The sequence below is a fragment of the Emys orbicularis genome, chromosome 11, assembly GCF_028017835.1.
Source record: "Emys orbicularis isolate rEmyOrb1 chromosome 11, rEmyOrb1.hap1, whole genome shotgun sequence".
Lineage (NCBI taxonomy): Eukaryota > Metazoa > Chordata > Testudines > Emydidae > Emys > Emys orbicularis.
The window spans coordinates 26016395-26034590 of NC_088693.1; the positions used below are offsets into that span (position 1 = coordinate 26016395).

At 39.5% G+C, this 18196-nt stretch overlaps 1 protein-coding gene across 2 annotated transcripts in view; it reads left to right on the top strand.

Moving 5' to 3' along the window:
- KIF5C (kinesin family member 5C) overlaps nt 1-18196 on the top strand; it is a 113769-nt gene that overhangs the window by 47294 nt on the left and 48279 nt on the right. For both annotated transcript variants that reach the window (XM_065413242.1, XM_065413243.1), the window contains exons 3-7: nt 2076-2149; nt 7058-7162; nt 10888-10936; nt 11966-12021; nt 12757-12844. In XM_065413242.1, the coding sequence (XP_065269314.1) occupies nt 2076-2149; nt 7058-7162; nt 10888-10936; nt 11966-12021; nt 12757-12844 (372 nt within the window). The remainder of the gene's footprint in view (nt 1-2075; nt 2150-7057; nt 7163-10887; nt 10937-11965; nt 12022-12756; nt 12845-18196) is intronic.

The window sequence follows — 18196 nt, forward strand, 5'->3', positions numbered from 1 at the left end:
GCCCGAGTTCTTAAAAATCCATGAGTGTTACGAACACCTGTGTATATCCCCCCCCCCCCGCCTGAAGATCCCGCTTACATTGTAAATAAACAATTATGTACTGTTGTGTGCTGTATTGAACTATAACATTGTACCAATCAACTTTCTTTTTAATATATTTTAAAAAATATAACTTCGCTCCTTTTCCTTTTTCAATCTTATTGTATATCAGATCATGATGTCTCTTTGCTTGAGTTGTCTTCAGTCTACTCCCTCCCTTTTTTTTTTCTGCTTTCCTGTTAATTTATATTTTCAACTGTCTCCCTGTATTTTCTCTTTCTCACTTTCACCTCTTCATCTCCATCTCCCTCCTAAGTATCCTTCCGGTTAATCTCTCTCTTCTTCTCTCTGGGCCCCTCCATGCACGTACCCTCCTGATACCCATCAACCTGCACAGAAACAGAGGTTGGAAATCTTATCAGATACCTAATAGCCAGAGAGGACTAAACCTAAAAGCCAAAGACTGCTAGGAAAGATGGAGGGCCCATTGTCAAAGGGCAGTGCCGAGGTGAGGATTCATTTCCCCTCATCCTGTATGCACCAGAGAAAGGACCGAGTACTGGAGTTCCTACCAAGTTATTGTCCCTGGACCCTGCTTGGGACTCTGTTTTATTTTTTTAAACCAGTCTCCAGCTCATAGTTGGTTGACCAATTTGAAGTCTCCATTCAGCCTTCTCTGCATGCTAGAAAGGTAGGGGAGCATTTTTATTTCTTGTGTACACATACGCGGTCTCTCTCTCTTTCTCTCTTTCCCCCTCCCCTCCTGGCTGCTACAGTGGCAGGTGGCATGTCTCTGATACTTTATACCGCTCTGCAGTGGCAAGAGGTGTGTCAGAATGGGACACCGTGCCACACTGAGGGTATAACTACACAGCAAAAACTGTGCACAGGTGAGCCAACCCAGGCTAGCTTGAATCCTACTGCAGTGAAGACACCTCTGTGTGAGCTTCAGAGCAGGCTAGCGGGCAGAGTAAGTACCCAGTGTCCATGCTGGGTCTGTACTATCCAGAGAGGGTGTGGGCTACGTTGGCTCCAGTGCCTGCCTCTGCAACTGCTGAGTGAAAGTACAGCAATAGAAACTGAGAAGATGTTCATTTTTTACTCTGTGGTAGTATAGGGAAACTCTGAGCAGCCACAGAGGCTCTGGCGCTGTCCCTCTGCAGAGACCTAGGAAGACAGCACTACATTTGGTTATACTCGATTCATATTCAATAATTTGGTTTGCTTGTTTACTGGCAGCCATAAGGGTTAGAAATTTAAGTGGTGTGTATATTTTAGTGTTTTGTAATAAAAGCTGCTGTAAGTAGATGGCCATTGCCCAGGAAAGCTTCCTACTCTCATGGGTAAATGAGCTTTCACCTGGCTAACACTCCTTGCAGATTCCTGTATTTAGATTTGTAGAAACTAATACTTATTGGTATGTTTCTGGTTTTTAGAGTGCTTATCTTTTGTGTGATAACTCATTGTTTAGAACTTTCTGGTTACTCCATTTTTTAATTTCTTTTTAGTTTTTATAAAAACTTCTATAGGCGTCCATTCTATAAATTAAAAACATAGTGCTAATAACACATTATAAAGGATTGTTTATCCTGCCTTAACAGATAAATATTCACCAGCAAATATAATCAGAATAAAATAAACCCCAAATCCTCCAGCTCTCAGGCTGCCCCCTCCCCACTACTCCCTGGAAAATTAATGAAGCTGTAAATATTGCCAATGCCATGGGTATGGGAAATGGTAAGTATCAAACTTATATCTGAGTTTTTCATTTTCTCTCCAGTATTTGATAAATTTAGGGTGTACAAATGATTTTTTAATTATCTAAATTAGATCTTGTTGTAAAGAAATCAAATCCCACTTTTTTCATTAACATAGTGACTCGGTGCATCTATGTGCTTTTCTGTTTCTTTCCACAAATTTCTTCATTTTCTTATTGAATTTTGATCAATGTAAATAGTGATTTGCTAAACACTTTTCTGAAAATGCAGTATTTAAGACAAGAATGTGGATTTTGATTATTTTCTTCTTTCCTGCAGATGTTCTTGAAGGCTACAATGGAACAATTTTTGCTTATGGACAGACATCTTCGGGAAAAACACATACTATGGAGGTAAAGTAGCAATATTTGATTGTAATTGAGTAGGAATTTGGGAATTAAATGGAATCGGTTACTTCAGAGAATCTGGATGCCTAGAAAAATGAATTGTACTTCTGTGGCATACAAATGGCATGTAAGAAGACATACATATGTCTTGTTTATAATGCTTGTAGAGATTTCTTCAGTGTAGAATTTTCTCAAGGGTTTTTATTGATAAGTAGCTGACATAAGGAACAGTGAATGACAAGTGCAAACTGCAGCTTCTCCAGATTTATCATACCAGGTTAGATGTATGTATTTTTAGAGGTTTAGAATGGGATTTGTTAATCACAAAACAAAAGCAATAATAAGGGTTCGTGTACTCATCTTGAATGCAGCATTGTGAAAATTCATCCTTCAATTTTTGTTTTTCTCATTTGCAATCCTCTTATGGGAATTCTACTCACGCATGCTGCCGCATAAAAAGCTGAGCATTTGAATCATTGCTCTTGAAGAGAGGAATGCAAGGCCAAAGGCTGAAGTCCTGAGTATATCCATGTTTCCAGCATAGAGAAGTATAATGTGGTCTGCAGCCTCAGGGCATCTTACCCTTAACAAGGGGATGGTACCCTACACGCACAGGCAGTTAGATGATATTTTGATCTCTTGATCTAATCCTCTAAATCTCTGCAAACATTTAATTGTGTGATGGGTTTACTTACACGTGATGCAGTCTGAGTGTTGGGCTGAGATCTGTCTCACAGCAAGAGCCTCCCAAAGTCAGTAGATAAGAAGCTGGATAACGTTTTTCCAGCATATTTTCAGTTCAAGCTACAAACCGTAAATAGAGGGCTGTGAAAGAAGCAGCTCCAACCAGGAAAGACGTCTTACTCAGACTTGTTTAGCAGCATCAAGCAGATTTTCTGAATGATTAATACAAGTGACCTAATTACCCTAAAGGTGCAGGGAGAAAGCCAGGAATATTTTCTTCAGCTTTTTAATTTTTTTGTTTTGTTTTCAGGTGCTTGTAGAATTGCTGTTTGTTTGCCACAATTGCTCCTTTACAGAGCCGTGATGGCTCATGTCTAATTAAGTCTGCCCTTACTTCCTTTTGTAAATTGAGGGCTGGGAGGGGAGAGGAAACATCAACTCAGTCCACACAGATGGTGGATTATTCAGTCATCCCACCAGCTCATAATGTAATTAAATCAAAATGTCTGCAGGGTTTGAGCTGGTGCTTTCACATACTATGAGGAAAGATTTCTTCAAGTCAATTTATATTCAGAATTACAGACTCTGATAAGGAAAACTGCCCGCTGTGGAAAAAGGGGGCATTTTCTTGCTTTTTTTTTTTTTATTTAAAAAAAAATTAATAAAGCCACCTGTCACATTTAAAGAGGAATCATGTCTGTTTTCAGCTTTAATCCCTCTTTTTAACCCAACATCCTCTTGTAATGCCATTACAATACTTTAAAGGGGGAAATACATAAGCTGATCTAAAATAGAAGAAATATTAAATCCTTAAGGTGAAGCTTTTATGGTGGATTTTCTGTAATATATGTGAAATATCTCACATTTCAGTGTTACACTTAACAGGACAAAGTAATACAATGGAGCTCTGGTAAACCCATGTCTTGCATTTGTAACTTGTATAGGGAAGCCTGAGAGAGCCACATAGAACTAGATAAGACTCGTATCAATCTGCATGTGTAGGGAGGTACCTTTTCTTTTGTCCACTAATCTCACGTAAATTTATATTCAGTTGATTCATATGGGCTTTGAGCTCACGCTAGACTCTTCAGAAGCAAGTCTGCCATAGGTCCTCGTTATTGTGTCAACGGCCTGAAATAAGAGCACTGTCTCAGTGTTACAATTCACTAGCTGCTGCTTGTCGCCCATGTTAAAATGTGGGAAATAATGTTCTTATTAAAATGAAGGGTTTTAATGAGCAAAGCATTGCTGTTTGGTGTGTTCACTGACAGCACTGTCAGGATGGCAGCTGTAGAACTTTCCTCTAAACCATTCTTGAGGTTACAACTGGAACAATGAGAGTTTTGTAGCTTTAACTTCTGTGTGACGAGGCCACCTTGGTTTCTCTTGCCTTCCAACATTGATATGAATATATATATATATATATATATATATATATATTTAATTCTAATACAGTGGAACCTGCTTCAGTGAACTCTGATTTTAGTGAAACTCGATTTATAGTGAAATAGAATAAAATTTCCTCCTCTTTCAGTGCATCACAAGGTGCAAATGTTAATAAATCCCACTATGCTAAGCCTCTTGAAAAAAGTATTTCTGTGCGGCAGGAGGAAAAATATTGTTGTCTTTGTGAGCATGATATTGCTTCCATTGAAGAAAGTTCCTATTGACCTCAATGGAAACAGGGCCTGGCCCTAGAAGAGGATTACAAAGTGTATTCTGGGTTTTCAATTTGCATGCACACTTCATTTATCTTTTTTCACATAGACCCTTTGTTTTCTGGGACTGGCCTATGTACGTAAGGAGAGGGTGGAGCATGAGAGCTCATTAAGGAAAGGAGAACTTTTTATTTTATGTTTTTACATTGTCATTTATTTGGGGTGTGTGTAAGATATTCTCTTCCCATTAGAGAAAGCACACTCCAAGCAGTACTATAGGGCAGGTGTGCTAGCAAAGCTGATTGCAGACTGATCCAAAGGGCAGGAATTAATGGCATTAAAGTTATACTGCAGTGCCAGTTCAGTAATAGCATGTCTTAATGGCAAAGACATAGGCAATGAGGCATGAGCCCTTTGGTGGCAAGGTAAAGCGTGGATCATCTCCACTCCCTCCCCCGACCCCCAAAATAATCAGGGATTCAAAAACAATTTATTTTTAATTTAATATATCACCTCTATTTTCCTTCTCACTGACTACAGTGAACTACCGTACTGAGCAATGCAGGCTTCTCATTCTTTGAGGAGCTGAAAGGGTTGCCACACATATAGGCTTGGCAGAATTTGATTTTTTTCCCCATCAGATAATGTCAACGTCTATTTTGAGCATTTCTACTTGCATTGATTTAAATTTTCAGTTGTGTGAAATTATGGGGTTTAAGTTTTTGTTTGTTTGTTTTTTTTAATTTTTATTGATTTAAATGTTCCAAGTTGTGGGAAATTATGAGGAGATGAGACAGTTATTTAATGACAGACATTGAGATTCAAAAAGTGTAAACTTTATGATCATTAAATCACAAATTGTCAATTTATACAGAGTAAATATAATTAAATCAAACACAAAGTTGTCAGGCAGCATTTTTCTTAGCTTGCTTATCTGTAAATTTTAATTATTGTCGATGGAAATACTTTTACAGTTGTTTGTATTTGTATGTTGAAATCATGTTTACTAACATTTACCAGTAAAAATCTAATTCTTCCAAGCCAAACTATATAGTGGTTAATGTTAACTTTGTATAAATACCAAAACACATACACGTTTTAACATTAGTTGAATATTCATGGTTTAAATATAGCTGAGTTCTGCTTTTCTAGGAAGGGGCATGTAGCAGTATAATTGATTCTATTTTCCCCTAGGATCTGTAATTCAAGGGCAGAAAACTAGTGGACACTTTGAACAAAATCCTTGAGATAGACTGCTATATATAGAACGTACCAGTTTTCATGTTTAATTTCTGTCATACTGGCTTAATGTTTATAAGATGACTGTCACTCCACCCGCTCCAGTGTATTTAAATGCAGCAAGTTGTGTCTACAGGGACTGTATCTGAAAACAGTAATAATAGCTGACTGATTGGTAGGACAGTTGTATATGACAAACCACTAAGATCCAGAAATTTGTACATGATATAAAAAGCTATATAACTAGTCTGTAAATTCACAGTCTTTTCTTCCTAACTTGCTCTGATTTTTGTGTGTGTTGCTTTTACAGTTGAAATGGGTTTTACTCATAGAAATGACTACTGACTATATTTTTTAAATGATTTCTCATGATTCATAGCAACATGGACATCTACCCAATTTTTAAAAGTAGCGGTATGATACTGAAATCAACATCTTCTCTGATGTTGACCATTTTTATTAGTGATGTTAACACTTTTATGGGGTTTGTTTTTGCAGACCATATCTTTCTTGAGTCCATATGTTTCAATAATATTTCATAATCACTGGAAAAAATCCTTTCTATTGTATCATCAGGCCCTTTCTTTAACTATGTGTGAATGTAAATGACTGCACAAGGTGTGAGATATTTTTCTGCTATTTTCATAGAAAGATTTTGTTTCAAGCTCTGATCATAATTCACTTTTAAGGTTACCCATCTGTATAAAGGAAAGCAACAGAAAGATGTCATGCAGTTAGGGAAACTGTTTTTACTTAATATTTGGAGCTGCTTGATAGGGCATAGGAAGCTGGCTGTGCCCGCTAAGAGAATGGTCCTGTTTGCAAGACTGTGCATCTTGGCAGCTGGCCCAACAAAATCAAGCCACAGTGTAACCAAAATACCCGCCTTCCCAGATTCCTTTTTAGCTGCCTGCACCAGGGAAGTGGTAGAATAGAGTCTGATGAATGCAGCGTCAGGAGGTTTTTCTTTTCTGCAGGTTTCCATACATCTCAATTTAACCAGGAAGACCATTCCATATTTTCTGAGTGGGTTTTGTTTGTGTGTTTTCTCAGAGTTAAATCGGAGTTGGATGGTGTGATTGGCAGTAGGAGAGCATTCTGCACAGAATGCCGGCAACTGACAAAACTAGTGGGCACTTTGTAGAGTGAAGAGTGCTAACACATTGAGTCACTCTGCCACCTTTTAATGTGTGTTTTACATCAAGCAAATCCCTAGAGAGCAGGGGACGTGTTCAGAGGTGCCCACTGTGTGAAGATTTGTTTGAGGAAGGCCTTCTCTATTTTGACACACAAACAACCCTTTCCAAGTTACAGTTTTCCATTGTGTCTTTAGGGGAAGCTGCACGACCATCAGTTAATGGGAATAATTCCAAGAATTGCACATGACATCTTTGATCACATCTATTCCATGGATGAAAACCTGGAGTTTCACATAAAGGTAAATGCAGAATGACTTGTTATGTAATGGGTCAGATGGAAGACAATGAACTGGATGGTAAAAACTCAATCTTGTTACAAAATGTAACATTTCACTGCAGGATTTTTCATTTTCCTTAGGTGATTCAAAGACCCATTAATATAAAATAGGTTTTTGTACAGGAATCCAATATAGTTGTGTCTGCTGTAGTTAGGCTATGGAAAATATCCTTGCTGAGTTTTTTTTCTTTTTGTATTTCTTTCAGATCTCTGTAATAGTGTAATGCACTGTTTTTCTATATTGCTTCCCTAACTCAAATACATGGTGTTTCAGATCAGCCCTTGTTATTGGTTATTAACAATTTGATATGCATGGCACTTTAGTGAGAGACTATAGAGCAGGGGTGGGCAAACTACGGCCTGCGGGCTGTGTTCGGCCCATCAGACCTTCTAATCTGGCCCTCGAGTTCCCGCTGGGGAGTGGGGTCGGGGGCTTGCTCTGTTGCAGCTGGGGAGCGGGGTTGGAGGCTTGCCCCACTCTGCGTGTGCCGTGGCTCCACGCGGCTCCTGGAACCAGCGGCATGTCCCCCATAAACATAGGAGCAGCCAGGGGTCTCCGCACGCTGCCCCCGCCCAAGCGTCGGCTCTGCAGCTCCCATTGGCCAGGAACCGTGGCCAATGGGAGCTGCAGGGGCAGCACCTGCAGACGGGGCGGTGCACGGAGCCGCCTGACCGCGCCTCCGCTTAGGAGCCAGAGGGGCACATGCTGCTGCTTCTGGGAGCCGCTTGAGGTAAGCACCATCTGGAGCCTGCACTCCTGACCTCCTCCCGCGTCCCAACCCCCTGCCCCAGCCTTAATCCCCCTCCTGCCCGCCGAACTCTTCGGTCCCAGCCCGGAACACCCTTTCCCCCCCCCCCCTTCCCCACCCTAGCTGTACTACTGGGCTGCTGGATGATCTTGGACAAAGTCTGTTCACCTCTGTGCCTCAATTTCCCCATCTGTAAAATGGGGATAATGATACTGACCTCCTTTATAAAGTGCTTTGCGTTCTACTGAATAAAAGTGTAATATAAGAGCTTGGTATTACTGCTTACTACTCTGGTAAATGTATTAAGTAAATCACAGGTCTGAGAGATTTAACTGGCAGAAATCTGTCTTTGAGCGCTGCTCTAGTAATTGAAGTAGGGGGCGGAAATAATGCTTTTAACTATTGTGAGAACACATCTGTAAAGTTTTTTAAAAAAACGTTTATTTTCTGATTTATTTTATTGTTCAAAGCCTAAATTTGTGATCCACGTTACCCAGTAATGTCAGTAATCACTTATAAAAAATGTATTAAACAGATTGATGGTGTCAATTAGAGTGCTAGCCTGAAAAATGAGGAGAATGGGGCTTGAGCAACCTAAAGTTTACTCCCATCTCTGCCACTGATTGGAGCAAGTAGTTTAAGCTTTGTGTGCTTCCATTTCCCTTTTTCTAACACAGGGATTCTTACCTCCTCACAGTGCAGTTACAAGGATTAATTTATTAGCAGTAATGTTTGCAGATTGCTTTGAGGTCCTCTGATTATAGGTGTTATACAATAGCAAATTATCAGTATTTATTTATTTATTTATTTATTTCTACATGGGATAAGTGAATGTTTTGAGGCATGAGGCTCATGGTCTTTGGAAAGCATGGAGCCATAGTCATCTCTCCTTACTCAGGCAAAACTTCCCTTGATTGCAGACTGCAGAAGGGAGTGCTGTCACATAGCCCATAGTGACTAGTGTGTGTGTATATATAAACAGATATCTTCTTGTTATTCCCAGACACTTAAAGCCATGCCACTAAATTTCAGTTTTAAAACCTGTTTGTTTAAGCTATAACAATCTCTTGTTGAAATGTGTCTAGAAGTCAATTTAGTTTAAATTCTGGGCCAGTTAGTTGGATTAGAGTCACTTGCATGCCACAGTGATAGCATAGTATAAAAATATGGGTAGAATCCCTGTAGCTTTGGGTGCAACTGCATTAACAAAATGTAGACCTGTAGTTAATCATTGGTGATTCTCCATCAGTGGTAGCAATGATGAAAATGCTAGCATGGAGTGGGCTAGGTGGTAGAGTTACAGCATTTGTGACTTACGGGTTTGAATATTGCTAGTGTTGGCAAAGCCTTAGAGCAAGTGGGTTGGACAGGATTTCGAATGGCCTAGAATGGAATCTTCCAATGGCTGTTAATATCAGAAATTCGTTTTAAAATGCATGCAGTAAGCTGGTTTCATTAAATAATAAGAATTATTCCATTAAAATCTTTTACCCAATAACGCAACTACCCTGACTGTTCTGCCTGAATAGCTAATACTTTGAAAGAGATTTAATTTTAAAAATTAATGAGATCTGCAATAAAAAGACCCTAACAAAATGGATTGTAGTGTATTATCCAGTCAAACAGAGTAAATAAGGAGGCACATTCTGAAAACTTCACATTTGGTTTAATGGCTTATCAACCATAGAACACAGAGTTTAATGTGTAGCTGCTGACAAAATAAACAGGAAATATTAATGTAGGTACTTCCTTGGGCTTTTTGACAAATTACTTCAAACAAAAAAACTTCCACCAGCTCAGCTGCTTATGATGAAATCTGTTTTTTTTTTTCACTCTTTCGTCTCTTGACTTGAATGTGTAAGTCTGAAACTTTTTTGGTGTCCAGGAGGAGACTGTAATTGAGACCTATGAGCTTTGTTCATGTCTTTTCCTGTAATGAATGATGGCGTATCTTCTAGACTTCTTTCTTGCCAATCATTGCCTTATTAAATCTCATCTACTTAGTAGTGCCATCTATTTAACCATTTTAGCCTTTGGTGTGAACTCTAGGAAAACAAAGATTTTGTTCCATTACAAATGTAATGGAGCTGACCTGCAATAGATATAATTACATGTCAAAATAAGTTGACAATATAAAGTTATCCCTTAATTGCCTACAGCAGCACTGCTACAGTAAATGATAAAGAAACTTTTGTCACGCTAAAACAAATTGGCAACAGAGTTATGAGTGTAGCTTATTTTTTCCTTAAAATAAAATTATTCAGATAAAACAGAGCCTAACTATACAAATACTCATTCACTGGACAAAACTTAATCCAGATACTAGTAGCCACAACTCCATTAACTTAAATGGGGTTTTGTTTGTTTATGCCAATGCTGAGTTAGCCCTTTATTTTGAGGTTTTTGTACATTTTCTCTCCCAATTTTTATTTTTAAACAAAGCATTGTTTCTCTTCAGCTCACTCCTCCTTTTGGTCCTGATTCAGAAAGCGCTTATGCAGGTGCTTAACTTTAAGGATGGTCTTAACTTGGATTAACTAGTTTAATACAGATGTTGTACTAAACCTGCTAAGTGTCTTCTTGTAATGTACATCAGTATAGCTTTTACAAATGTCAAAGTGGTACCTTCTACTACATATGCTAAGGTAAATACATATGCTAAGGTAACATTTGAGCTTGTTAATTTTCTGCTATCTCAATTTGCATTTTCAATTCTGCATGTCTGAAGAGACTTGTGAAAGAAAAGAACAAAGGTAGATTTATTCACCTTATTTTGTTGATGGGCCAGTGTGAAATTACTCTTCACTGGGTAGTACTGGACACCTTTTTAGTTGAGTCATTTGCCTCCTCTTATTTTCATAGATATGACAGTGCAAGTAAAGAAGAACAGTTTTGAGTCAGTGCTATAAATCTAAAACAAATACTTGTTTTGCACTAGGTTTCTTACTTTGAAATTTACTTGGACAAAATAAGGGACTTACTTGATGGTAAGTAACAGCATGCTTTTTTGTTCCCCACTGGCTGGGTTGTGGGGAGTTTGGGGAATGTGTTTCTTTCCTGTTTATAATTGATTCAATGCTGTTGTATTGAAAAGCTTGAATTACATTTACAGCTGAAAGACTGAATTTCTAAATTTTATTTAAACTGGTTTAGGTTATCTGATTATCTGGCTCTTTTATTTTATGATATTAGAAGAGGCATTTGAATAGTTGAGACACTGTGTGCCACAGCTTTTCTGTGTAAATGAGGATGCTTCAGTGGTGTACAAAATCCAAGTGCCAGAGGTGCATTTGTGTCCAGTGTAGATATTCATAGCTTGCTTATAAGCTACAGACTTCTGAGATTTTGTACTTTCTTGCCAACCAGACTACTTCTGAGTCCTGCAAACTAACATTATTTTCATGCATGCTGTACATGTAAACCTCATGACTTACAGCCAGTTTGCAATTGAAATGCAGACTTTATACAGTATTTGTCAGAAGTTAGGTTAGATTTACATAGTTAAATTTTAGCCCAGAGTATGAGAATAGACCAAGCTTTAATCAGTGTTTTACTATGTTTCTATTGGTTAGAAGAACTTGGAAACATTAAAAAAAAATAGATTCTTTCAACTGTTGTTCCAGCCTGCACCTATTTAATTAGTCTGGAGATGAGGGGTGGTGGTGAACTGTAATATTAACACAAGAGCAGTGAAGTTGGCTGGAACTCTATTAAGCCTTTGAAATATTTGCTTTGTTCAGGAAATCCAAGTTGGTTTCATGTTTCTTCAATACATGTTTATATTGATTGGAGCGTGCAACAAAAGCTCTCAGCCATAAAAATCATTTTAGATAAAAAGCCCTCCCCTGAAATTAAGGGTAACTTTTTTAAAGTAAGGAACAGGAAAAAATATCCTCATTCTGAATTTGAGTTTTGTAATGAATTGTTATAGTGTGTTCAAATTATTCTTTTGTCATTTCTACAATTGACAGAATTTGTAAGTGAAATACTGCCAATACATGTAATCTTTCTTCTAGTGTCAAAGACGAACCTTGCAGTACATGAGGATAAAAACAGAGTTCCATATGTAAAGGTATAAGGAAGACTTTCAGATGTTTGATTTGGTTCATTTTCCCCTTCTCCCCACCTTAAACCAGCTTCTGCTTTTATGTGGGGATTTCCATTTGCACCTTCCTTAACGTGCAGTTTGTGTGTGTGTGTGTGGGGGGGGGGGGGACAGGGACAAGGAGTCTGGTGACACCTTAAAGATTAACAGATTTATTTGGGCATAAGCTTTTGTGGGTAAAAAACCCACTTCTTCAGATCCAGAAGTGGGTTTTTTACCCACAAAAGTGTATGCCCAAATAAATCTGTTAGTCTTTAAGATGCCACCGGACTCCTCGTTGTTTTTGTGGATACAGACGAACACAGCTATCCCTATGACACTTTGTGCGTGTGGAGGCAATAGAATTTACAGAATAAAAACCCTGAACATGTAGGCAATTGTGAGGAAAATAATCTAGAAGAATTTAGAGGTTCTAATGGAAGTTATTTGATACTTCAGCATTTTCTGATTGTATAGAATCCTCTTATTTGGAGTGTTTGATTTGACTGATCCTTTAATACAATCTGAGAGTAGAATCTTCTCAAGTTACCCCCCCTAAACCCTACTGAAGTCAATTTGAGGGCAGATTTTGGCCATATCTCTCTTGAAGGTTCATATTGGATATTTATTTTTGCCTGAGAGAGATGAACATTTTACATTACTATGAAAAGATGCAAAGACACATTTTCTATACTTCTAAATACTGAATTTACGTGTTTCTAGGGCTGCACAGAGAGGTTTGTCTCTAGTCCTGAAGAAGTTATGGATGTCATTGATGAAGGGAAAGCAAACCGCCATGTAGCTGTTACAAGTAAGTGATCTCAAAGAAGTATATAAAGAAACAATAGCACTTAGTACCTATATTTTGTGTCTTGCTTAGATTAGGAAATAACACCCCAATCCATCAAAGCACGTGCATAATTCTGTTGAAGTAAACGGGATTGCTTGTGTGTTTACAATTAAGCATGTGTTTAAGTACTTTACTTACTAACTCACTCTCAGGTACCAGTGTGCTAGAACAGTTGGTGAATGTTGACTTTTTAATGATGATCTGTGATGTGAGAAGATCTTTTAACTTTGGCCCAGTAAATGACTCTTGGAGACCATTAAAAAGCAAATGGGAAAACCAAGTGCAAATAGACATTTAGGGCTCATCCAGCTCCGACTGATAACAATTTGAAAACTCTTATTGACTTCAATGGGAGCTGAATTGGTACCTCAGTTTAACATGCATTGCATACATTGCAATTTCTTGACATAGGCTTTGTGAGATTCCTTACATTTTTAGCAGCGATATATACTATTGTATGTGTGTGCCATAAAAGGTATAACTTTTTAAAGAATGGCTTGTGTGATACTGTTTTCAAAATAACATGGATACTATTTTTTAAGATTGTCTTAGTATTTAAAAATATTTTAATAAGTTTTATTTTGTAATATTTATTTTAGCAGACAAAAGTTATAGAATGAAAAGTTATGAAATAATTGTCAAGCTAGTGGTTTTTTTAAAATCACTGTTAATTGCTGTTTTGTATTGTGGGTGACTTTTGTGTAGACAGTCTGTTAGTGTTGACATTAGTTATGATGTGTGTTTCACTAAGAAAATGAGCAGTGGATGGATGCACTAACTACATATAGCTCACTATAGTTTATTTATTCTGTCAGTCATTATTGAATAAGATGTGACAAATTATACCTGAAAAATAATTTCCAAGCTTTTACCACGGGAAAATAAGTAATTTTACTTTTGAGCAAGGGATTTCTATTAAATTGTAATTTAAATCAGTCCAAATTATAATGCTAGATTTCATAACTTCAGCTCTAAAATGTTTTAGCTTGTCCACAGTTTACTGCTGTTCAATATACCTCCGATATCTTGAAAATGTGAATGTAGGCATCTGGTGGGTTCCAGGCTGAGGGTTTTATTTTGTGAATTCTAGGTTTTGTCCATATTCCCACTATGTCCCTGCCCTCATTTTGTGATTCGTTCTAGTTTTATGATTTATCTCTGCCTCAGTTTACTCATCTGTAAAGTAGAGATAATACTTTCCTACCTAGCTGATGATGAGATTCTTAATATTCACAAAGTGCTTTACTAAGTGAACGGGGCTGTGTTTAAATCCTACTGATTTTGGGCTTCTTTGCATGCATACATTTCATTGGCTACATTCCAGATTTTTGAGACCTGAATATAACAAATAAGATTTTAAAAAGAGGAATTGTTTCCTTTTCTGTACTATAATTCAAAATTCTGGAGGAATCAGTTGGTCACAATAACATATAAAGACGGCAGAATGTTGTTTAAACAGACCTTCAAAATAATTCTGCTGTCTTTTGCATTGTTTCCTTATCCTACTGCAGCAGTGGCCTGGACTGAGTTCCAGTAGCCGCAAAGCGAATAAACCTTTTAAAACATGTATTTACTATTTTGTATTTTACTGCACCCTATACCAGATCTGTAACTATTATCATGGTGCATTATACTATGCTGGGCATGGTGATGAAAAAGACAGATATCATTGACCCAGTCCCTAGACTATAGCATAGGCTGCCTTTGATGCAACTAGTGAGTTTGGCACAGACATATCTCATTACTCAAGTATATTTGGAAACTTCTCCCCTAAAAAAGCAAATGACTACCTCCTAGACAATTCTGGCAGTTCCTTCTGATTCCTTGTTGTTCTTCAGTTTGCTGTTACTCAGTGGATAATACCATTCTCCCCTACACTCTCACCGCCTTCCATTTTTAAAGTACTGTGCTCTTCTGGTTTTCCTTTGCCTTTCTTACCACACCTAAATAACTTCTATAGAACAGCTTTTCTTTCTTTCTTTCTTTCTTTCTTTCTTTCTTTCTTTCTTTCTTTCTTTCTTTCTTTCTTTCTTTCTTTCTTTCTTTCTTGTCTATGCTTCCATGTTTCTACTACTTTCTTTAGACTAAACACCCAAATCTACTCTTAACTTCATGTCCAGCCCCACACCAAGGTGTAGAAGTCCAGACAGGAATCAACCAGAGAACAAACTAGTGCCTGGGTTGAAGTTGGGAGAGGAAGAGGAAAACTTTGGGAATGTTGTAGAGAAAGTGAGGGGAGAAAGAGAGTGGAACTGAAGTGAACACAAAGATTGCAAGCTTGGGAGAGAAGAAAGATGGTAGTGAGGTCAGTGGTGATAGAGAAGGGTGTGTGTGTGGAGGGAAAGAAGGTGGTTACTTGTCTGACATCTTCTCTTGGATATCTCACTACAACCGCCAACACAATGTGGTTAGATCCAAGCTTATGTTGTATGGAAACTTGCACTGCGCCTGACCATGCTGTACCTATTGTGCGGATAATTGAGGATTCCAGGCCTCAGGGCTCTCACTCTGACACAAAAGCAACAAAAATCACTTTAAATTTCCCATACAAATTCTCATGTGCATTTCTGATTAACATCATGGCAACAATTACATCCAGACCCATTTCAATTCAAATGCTTTGTGACTCGCATGATAATTCTCAAAAACACTTGCACTCCACACCTTAACAAACTTCCTTCCCATTCCATATACCATACTCATTCTCTTGCTACAGTACTATTTTTTTAATAATGTATTTTCTAGCCTGTGTGTGTGTGTGTGTGTGTGTGTGCACACACGCTATGCACTTGTTACCAAACACAGCAGGGAAATTGTCATGTTCCGGGGGCGCAATCCAGACCAGCAAGAGGCTGTGTCACCATCTGCCGCACAACCTTGGGTGCCTCACAATGCTTTGCTATTGTAGCTTCCAACTAGGGCTGCTCACAAACAACCTAACAACACGCAGGCTACACCCTGAATGTCTGTGTACAGCTACACCCCTGGTCCAGCAACTCCAACCCCAGCAGCCTGTCAGCAACACTCTAGTCAAACTGTGTCTTCCGCCAGCCTGGATTACTACTTGCGGGGTGATCCTAAAACACTCCCAGTCCCAGATTTTTCCAAAAACATGTTCTGCACTGTCCAGCCCTTTCCTGGACAGGTTAGATATTAAAGTTCTGTTGCCCTTGCTAAAGAGTCAATATTCAACAGTTTGCTACTTTATTTGGTAACTGGATTAGTTTAGATTAAAAATAAGACAAATTTATTTACAAAGAAAAGTTTTAAGTGAGTACAAGTATAAGGTATTAAAGTTAGAAATGGTTATAAAAAATAAAGATAAAACGCCTCCTACTAGCTGAAACTTAACAAGCTAGACTTGGTTTAAGGTAAAATCTTTACTACATGTTCCCAGCAACAGGGATAATCAAATTCTCATGTCAGGATCAGTCAGTCCCAAAGTCCATGGGCTGGTTCCTTTGTCATTTTATGTGAGAGGAGAGAGAGAGCTTGGGATGTTTTTGCCCCTAACTTTTATAATCCAGTCACCCTTTGAAATTCATGTTCCTGAGGATTACCCCTAGATAAAGTTCATTCCAGCTGTGAGAAAAGAAATATGAAGTCTCTTAGAGAAAGAGGTTCCGTGTTTGCTAAGGGTATATCTACACTACGGGATTAATCCGAATTTATATAATTCGAATTTTGGAAACAGATTGTATAAAGTCGAATGTATGCGGCCACACTAAGCACATTAATTCGGTGGTGTGCGTCCATGTACCGGGGCTAGCGTCGATTTCCGGAGCGTTGCACTGTGGGTAGCTATCCCATAGCTATCCCATAGTTCCCGCAGTCTCCTCCGCCCATTGGAATTCTGGGTTGAGATCCCAGTGCCTGATGGGACAAAAAACATTGTCGCGGGTGGTTCTGGGTATATCCTCCCCCCTCTCCAGGGAAGCAACGGCAGACAACCATTTCGCGCCTTTTTCCTGGGTGAACAGTGCAGACGCCATACCACGGCAAGCATGGAGCCCGCTCAACTCAAGGCAGCAGTGATGAACATTGTAAATACCTCGCGCGTTATCGTGCAGTTTATGCTGAACCAGAACCTGCAAAACCAGGCGGCGAGGAGTAGGCTACGGCAGCGCGGCGGCGAGAGTGATGAGGATATGGACATGGAATTCTATCGAACCGCGGGACCCGGTGCTTTGGAGATCATGCTGTTAATGGGGCAGGTTATAGCCGTGGAACGCTGATTCTGGGCCCGGGAAACAAGCACAGACTGGTGGGACCGCATAGTGTTGCAGGTGTGGGACGATTCCCAGTGGCTGCGAAACTTTCGCATGCGTAAGGGCACTTTCTTGGAACTTTGTGACTTGCTTTCCCCTGCCCTGAAGCGCAAGAATACCAAGATGAGAGCAGCCCTCACAGTTGAGAAGCGAGTGGCGATAGCCCTGTGGAAGCTTGCAACGCCAGACAGCTACCGGTCAGTCGGGAATCAATTTGGAGTGGGCAAATCTACTGTGGGGGCTGCTGTGATGCAAGTAGCCAAAGCAATCACTGAGGTGCTGCTACGAAAGGTAGTGACTCTGGGAGATGTGCAGGTCATAGTGGATGGCTTTGCTGCAATGGGATTCCCTAACTGTGGTGGGGCGATAGATGGAACCCACATCCCTATCTTGGCACCGGAGCACCAGGGTACCCAGTACATAAACCGCGAGGGGTACTTTTCAATGGTGCTGCAAGCACTTGTGGATCACAAGGGACGTTTCACCAACATCAACGTGGGCTGGCCGGGAAGGGTTCATGACGCTCGCGTCTTCAGGAACACTACTCTGTTTAAAGGGCTGCAGCAAGGGACTTACTTCCCGGACCAGAAAATAACCGTTGGGGATGTTGAAATGCCAATAGTTATTCTTGGGGATCCAGCCTACCCCTTAATGCCATGGCTCATGAAGCCATACACAGGCAGCCTGGACAGGAGTCAGGAGCTGTTCAACTACAGGCTGAGCAAGTGCAGAATGGTGGTAGAATGTGCATTTGGCCGTTTAAAAGGTCGCTGGCGATCGCTACTGACTCGCTCAGACCTCAGCCAAACCAATCTCCCCATTGTTATTTCTGCTTGCTGTGTGCTCCACAATCTCTGTGAAAGTAAGGGGGAGACCTTTATGGCAGGGTGGGAGGCTGAGGCAAATCGCCTGGCTGCTGATTACGCGCAGCCAGACACCAGGGCGATTAGAAGAGCACACCAGGAAGCGCTGTGCATCAGAGAAGCTTTGAAAACCAGTTTCATGACTGGCCAGGCTACAGTGTGATATTTCTGTTTGTTTCTCC